The sequence below is a fragment of the Nicotiana attenuata genome, unplaced genomic scaffold (assembly GCF_001879085.1).
Source record: "Nicotiana attenuata strain UT unplaced genomic scaffold, NIATTr2, whole genome shotgun sequence".
NCBI lineage: Eukaryota > Viridiplantae > Streptophyta > Magnoliopsida > Solanales > Solanaceae > Nicotiana > Nicotiana attenuata.
The window spans coordinates 13,616-20,660 of record NW_017672684.1 but is presented as its reverse complement, the minus strand read 5'-3'; the positions used below and the strand labels follow the sequence as shown (position 1 = coordinate 20,660).

General features: G+C 36.7%; 1 protein-coding gene across 1 annotated transcript; it reads left to right on the top strand.

Annotated features, from left to right (window-relative positions):
• The first annotated feature begins 1,117 nt into the window (after positions 1-1,117).
• LOC109214108 (cellulose synthase A catalytic subunit 8 [UDP-forming]) lies at positions 1,118-5,989 on the top strand. The gene is made up of 13 exons (XM_019377997.1): positions 1,118-1,490; positions 1,642-1,718; positions 1,830-1,881; positions 1,981-2,128; positions 2,328-2,594; positions 2,683-3,028; positions 3,118-3,255; positions 3,443-3,568; positions 3,657-3,869; positions 4,045-4,291; positions 4,376-4,575; positions 4,688-5,041; positions 5,191-5,989. The coding sequence occupies exons 1-13, from the start codon at positions 1,310-1,312 to the stop codon at positions 5,776-5,778; spliced, it is 2,937 nt and encodes a 978-aa protein (XP_019233542.1). The 5' UTR covers positions 1,118-1,309; the 3' UTR covers positions 5,779-5,989.
• The last annotated feature ends 1,056 nt before the right edge of the window (positions 5,990-7,045 follow it).

Here is a 7,045-nt window from a genome sequence, read left to right as displayed (position 1 = left end):
TCTATTGCATGTATGCTTGAGCGTGCATGAAACTGTGAGGTATACCTATTGGTTGCAGTTACAATACTTGCATACCTAATTGTGGGCCTGTTCTTGGTATATTATGTTATTGATTTGTCCAATACATTTATATTGAACTTTCTGGTGGGTATAGAGCGTAAAGATAAGTATTCTTTTTCCATTTTCATACTTGTTAACATCTATTTTACATCATAAAAGTTAACATAAATTTCACGCCTGATTATCACGAGTTTCCAAATATTTGATGTTACAAATGCTAATCTTGTTTATTTGAACTGGATGATTTAGGACAGACGAGCCAGAGGGATTATGTTTTTATTGTGATTGTACATATATTTGGTGAAGAGAATAATCTGATTCGTTGAGATATAAAAATAGACAATCTTTAATTAGAACATAAAAACATGAATAAATTGATCCTAGTTATAATTCAGGGCAGACTGGATGATATATTAATTCGTATATTCGCATATATTCGTATTTTATGTTTGTATATCTGCCCAAAAATATTTGTCCTTAGAGAGTAGAAACCAGATAGGTGAAAGAAAAAGATATTCGGTCTGAATCACACTGTTTCATGTTAGAAGCTTTTATACTTCCTTGATTTTGACAGTAAATCTATAGATCTAAAGAAAAACAATTCCTTGATAAAATGGAAAGTTTAGTTTTATGCACTACTGTTATATATTTTTACACAATCAGATTACTTAACGAATAATTCTTTTGATAATCATTTATTGGTAACCTAATAAAAATGATAACTAAACCTGTTATCACATGTTAACTATGTTGGTAACGTAAATTTGTTTATGATGTAAAACATTTTATAATGTTTAGTATATATATATATATAGTACACCATAACTTAGATCTAAAGAAAAAAGAAAAAGAAAAAGAAACTGCAGTCTTGTGTCAAAGGAGGTGTGTGTGGGGGTGGCTCAGGCTTGAAGCTGCAGTCTGACTCAAAGTTTGGTACATTTAGTTGGTTAAGATGTACAAGCTCCAACCATACTCATTCCTTCCAACCCCCGCAAATATTTGAAAATTCTCTGTCAACATTTTGCTTTGCTTTCTTCTCTGAAAATATACGTTTGACACCAACTTCTCAACCTACAAGCTGGCCATAACCACCCTCCAAACGTTCCTTCACCATTACAATAATGTTTCTCATTCCTTAGCTTTTGTACGTTAAGTGAACATTCCTTCTTTATATTCTTGCAAGTAACAAAGAACAAAGCATCACTTGTGTGCTAGCAGCTGTGGCAAAGGTTGAATAGTGAGTGGAAAAATGATGGAGTCAGGAGTTCCGATATGTAACATTTGCGGTGAACAGATGGGGTTAGCTAGTACAAATGGTGAAGTCTTTGTGGCTTGTCATGAGTGCAATTATCCTGTTTGTAAGTCTTGCTTGCATTATGAGATCAAAGAAGGGCGCAATGCGTGTTTACGCTGTGCAACTCCTTATGATGGTAATTAAATTGATCTGTTTTCTTGACAATTTGGCTGTATTTCGATTTTAATTTTATCTGATTAATGATCCCATGTGACTATTTGGTAAAAGTAGTACTAAGGAAGTGTAACATAGTTCTAAACTTATTATGCATGGTTAAATTTGTGCAGAGGGCTTGACAATGGAAAATGAGCATGAATCTTCTACTAACCATACAACAACGGCTTCTCATCTTAATACTGCTCAGGTACTAATTATATCTGGTGAAACTTCACATGTTTCTTTCTATGTTTAGTCCTTCAGACCCAATCGACGTTTAGTTGCTGACAATATTCTGTGATTATTGTTTTCAATATAGGATGTTGGAGTTCATGCTAGAAATGTCAGTACTGTTTCAACTGTGGACAGTGGTATGTATATGAACCTTTGCTGTACAAGATTCATAATAGCTCTTTGTAGTGTAGTTCAATGAAGAACATTATCAACTTACTTGCTGTTTCCTCATGAAGAATATCATGATGATTCTGGGAATCCAATATGGAAGAATAGAGTGGAAAGTTGGAAGGAAAAGAAAAACAAGAAAAAGAAGACCCAAAGTAAGACTGTTGTACATGAAGCTGAAGTTCCACCTGAGCAGCAGATGGAAGAAAAACCACAGTAAGTAGGATTTTGGCAAAAGGATAGATATAGTCTTGCAATTTTTGTATAATTCCATAGTTTTCTTGAAATGGGGTTGATTTCTTTTGTCTAGATATCTAAATAACTAACAAGAAATAAAAGGACTCTTCCAGTGACTTTGAATTATGCTCTATTTCCATCATGCATCTATTGATTGCGTATAATATAACTTGTGTAGGTTATCTGATGCTGCAGAGCCACTTTCAAGAATCATTCCTGTACCGAGATCTCTAATTGCTCCATACAGAATCGTGATTATCATCCGATTTATAGTTCTGTGCCTTTTCTTCCACTATAGAGTAACACATCCAGTTGAAAGTGCCTATCCCCTGTGGCTTATTTCTGTTATTTGTGAGATCTGGTTTGCTTTCTCTTGGGTGTTGGATCAGTTCCCTAAATGGTCTCCTATCAACCGAGAGACATATATTGACAGGCTATCTGCAAGGTTATAAATCTTCATCAGAAATGTTCATTACTTTCATACAACTCGATAAAAAGTGTAATCTTGTTAATTTTGCTTGAACCTTTTGTAGGTTTGAAAGGGAGGGAGAACCTTGTCAGCTTGCGCCAGTGGATTTCTTTGTCAGTACAGTTGATCCTATGAAAGAACCTCCTTTGATTACTGCCAACACAGTTCTCTCAATCCTTGCGGTTGACTATCCCGTGGAGAAAGTTTCCTGCTATGTATCTGATGATGGTGGCTCAATGCTTACATTTGAGTCACTAGCTGAGACTTCTGAATTTGCAAGGAAATGGGTACCATTCTGCAAGAAATTTTCAATTGAACCACGTGCACCTGAGTTCTATTTCTCGCAAAAGTTTGATTACTTGAAAGACAAGGTACAGCCTTCATTTGTCAAGGAGCGCAGAGCAATGAAGGTAAGAGCCTAGTTTTGTAATAGTATGAGATAAACATATATATGGTTCAAGAGTTGGGTTACATTATTGGTTTCATTTGGTATTTGCAGAGAGAATATGAAGAGTATAAAGTGCGGGTAAATGCTTTAGTTGCCAAGGCTCAGAAAACACCCGAGGATGGCTGGACCATGGCAGATGGAACTCCTTGGCCGGGAAACAACCCGCGTGATCATCCTGGAATGATTCAGGTTAGTGCTTATTAATTAACCTATCTCAGTTTCAATAAAATCACAACGAAGATTTTGCAAAAATCTTTGTACTTGCTGCTTTCAGATCATTTTAGTTCATACTCCATATTTTTGAGGTCACACTTTGCTTCTTGAAGTTCTAGTATTTGTGATGTTCAGTTACTCCATAATTTTTCTTCTTACACAGGTTTTCTTGGGACATAGTGGTGCACATGACATTGAAGGAAATGAACTTCCACGACTCGTTTATGTCTCAAGGGAGAAAAGACCTGGTTATCAACATCACAAAAAAGCTGGTGCTGAAAATGCTCTGGTGTGTGTTCAATGCAATTTATTAGCATTGATCTCAGACGATTTTTATTTACTTCCTTTTAAGAACTTACTGGTTTTTCCTTTATCAGATAAGGGTGTCTGCAGTTCTCACAAATGCACCCTACATTCTCAATCTTGACTGTGATCACTATGTCAATAACAGCAAAGCCATTCGCGAGGCTATGTGTTTCCTAATGGATCCACAAGTCGGTAGAGATGTCTGTTATGTGCAGTTCCCCCAGAGATTTGATGGGATTGATAAAAGTGACAGATATGCTAACAGAAACATAGTCTTCTTTGATGTAAGTATCTTGACCACCTAAAATTAGCCTTTCTCAAATGAATTTCTTCATCTACTTGAAAATTGAACAATAATCTTGCTTCATTCAACATCATACTCTTAATGTCATTTCTTTAGTATTGAATATCTTGATGCTGACAAATGGAATGAGATGGCTTTTTTAATCATGATTTCAGGTTAACATGAAAGGTTTGGATGGCATCCAAGGACCTGTATATGTCGGTACAGGATGTTGTTTCAATAGGCAAGCACTTTATGGTTATAGCCCTTCTAATCTGCCTACATTACCCAAATCTTCTTCATCTTGCTCTTGCTGCTGTCGCCGCAAGAAACCAGCCAAAGAGAAGGATCTTACTGAGGTATATCGTGAGGCAAAAAGAGAAGATCTGAATTCTGCAATCTTCAACCTAAGAGAAATTGAAAGTGAGTTTTTCTAGTACAACAACATTCCCTTTATTTAGCTCCATTATCCTTGGAATCAAGCAGCTAACATTTTTGTGTCTGCAGATTATGACGAGCATGAGAGATCCTTGCTTATCTCTCAGATGAGTTTTGAGAAAACTTTTGGCATGTCATCCGTGTTTATCGAGTCTACGTTGATGGAAAATGGAGGAGTACCTGATTCTGTCAATCCATCGATACTGATTAGGGAAGCAATTCATGTTATCGGCTGTGGTTATGAGGAGAAGACAGCATGGGGAAAAGAAGTAAAAATTGACTCTTGCTCTTTTCAAGACTTCTTTTTTTCCTGAAGTCTCAAGCCTACTTCTGATTGATCTTTTGGTTTAACTTATTTTTCTTTTTGTTTGGCCTTTTCAGATTGGTTGGATATATGGTTCAGTGACGGAGGATATCTTGACTGGATTCAAGATGCAGTGCAGGGGATGGAGATCAATATACTGCATGCCGTTGAGGCCTGCTTTCAAAGGGTCAGCTCCTATCAACTTGTCAGACAGGTTGCACCAAGTTCTTCGATGGGCTCTTGGATCGGTGGAGATTTTCTTGAGTAGGCATTGCCCTTTGTGGTATGGATTTGGAGGTGGCCGCCTCAAATGGCTCCAAAGACTTGCCTACACCAACACCATTGTCTATCCTTTCACTTCTCTTCCCCTCATTGCTTACTGTACTATTCCTGCTGTTTGCCTTCTTACAGGAAAATTCATCATCCCTACGGTAAATCTTCCACTTCTCTGAGCCTTGTTTCCAATTTTATAATTAAGAAGTGCACACTGAAAATGAGTGCATATTATTAGGAGCTGGTATTGAGGCTGCTTTTTTGTTAGTTTCTATTACTGAATCATATTCTTGTGCCTTGTATGCAGCTATCAAACGTTGCGAGTATACTCTTCCTTGGTCTTTTCCTTTCCATCATAGTAACAGGTGTGCTCGAGCTACGATGGAGTGGTATAGGCATAGAGGACTGGTGGCGTAACGAGCAGTTTTGGGTGATTGGAGGTGTCTCTGCCCATCTCTTTGCAGTTTTCCAAGGATTCCTCAAAATGCTTGCTGGTATAGACACAAACTTCACAGTGACAGCCAAAGCTGCAGATGATGGAGAGTTTGGCGATCTCTACATCTTCAAATGGACAACAGTCTTGATCCCTCCAACCACAATTCTCATTCTCAACTTAGTTGGTGTTGTTGCTGGTTTCTCTGATGCACTCAACAAAGGATATGAGGCTTGGGGGCCTTTATTTGGCAAAGTTTTCTTCTCATTTTGGGTGATACTTCATCTTTATCCATTCCTCAAAGGTCTCATGGGACGCCAAAATCGAACACCAACCATTGTTGTGCTATGGTCTGTGCTCTTGGCTTCTGTTTTTTCACTTGTTTGGGTCAAGATTAATCCATTTGTCTCCAAAGATGATCCTGCAGCCATGGCTCAAAACTGCATCTCCATTGATTGTTGAGCTTGTAACAAGCCTTCTTGAACTTCACCACATGTTTGAAATGTAGGCTTCTTTTTCATGTAATATTGAGGTGAAAACTTCCCTAGTCTTGCATAGTTTTGAGCAGCGTGTATCAGTTTTCTCCAGCTAAGGAAGAAGTGTAAGGAAAAGTTAATTGGAAATTATACAATGTTGAATTTTGAACTGAAACGTTTGAAATTTCAAAGTTGAATTTTGTCTACTCCTCATGTTTCGCCTCTCCAACCTCCATGACTAAGAAGAAAAAGAAAAAGGAGAAGAAAATGGGAGCTATTGGGTCTTGTAAAAATCACAATTATTGACCTTTTGAAAAAGCTTGAAAATTTAATCGGGTCTTGTTGATTTTGGTATTCCATGACCTAGAAAATTAATTTGAATTCATGATTATTGTTGAGTAAAAATTTACTAAAAATATGCTGAAAATTTGGTGATTAATTTTGATAAAATTCAAAAAACACCATTAACAAGTTTGAAGCTTTGGGTTTGAACTTGAATTTGAAATTTGTATAAGGATTTGTGATGAATGTTGTTAAAACTTGTTAAAAATCGGCAAAGAATTGAATCTATAGTTTGGGAAGAAGGTGCTTGTGGTGGAAGGGTTGGTGGTGGCGAAGAACATGATGGGGTTGGGAATATGAGGGGGGGGGGGGGGGGTCAGGAGGTTTTCTTTTTCAGTTTTTCTTTTTTTTTTCCTCGATTTATGACACGTGTCAGATGCTGATTGGCGCGTGTAATAGCGATTTTAAACAGATGTGGTCAAACGCCGAAGTGGTGTGTAATTGACACACTTTTAAAAGTTTTGGTGTGTAATATTACTCCCACATTAAACAGATGTGTAAGAGGGATTTGGGTACAAGGTCGATGGGTAAAGTATGTATTTTGCCGTTTCTAAAAGAACTAATTTACACCTTGATCAAACATAGTGAAACTGTATGGAACTGTACCAAAAATAAGTTGAGGACTACGACATTTATTAATGAGCACCAAAATATTCCCATTTTATATTTACAGTCCAAAGGGAAGATTTAATCATAGAGTAATGAAAAATAAAAAAACCATTACACTCATATATATTATTCACTTTTTTTCATTTTATATGGCGATCTTTGATTGAGCACCCTTTAATAGACGTTTTATATTTCTATGGCTATAAACTATGTTATAAGGTAGAATAAAGAGTTTAAAATTAATGAACTTGCAAATATCCGAAAGGTATACCTTTTTAGGAATTGAGTGTCATGTAAAATTG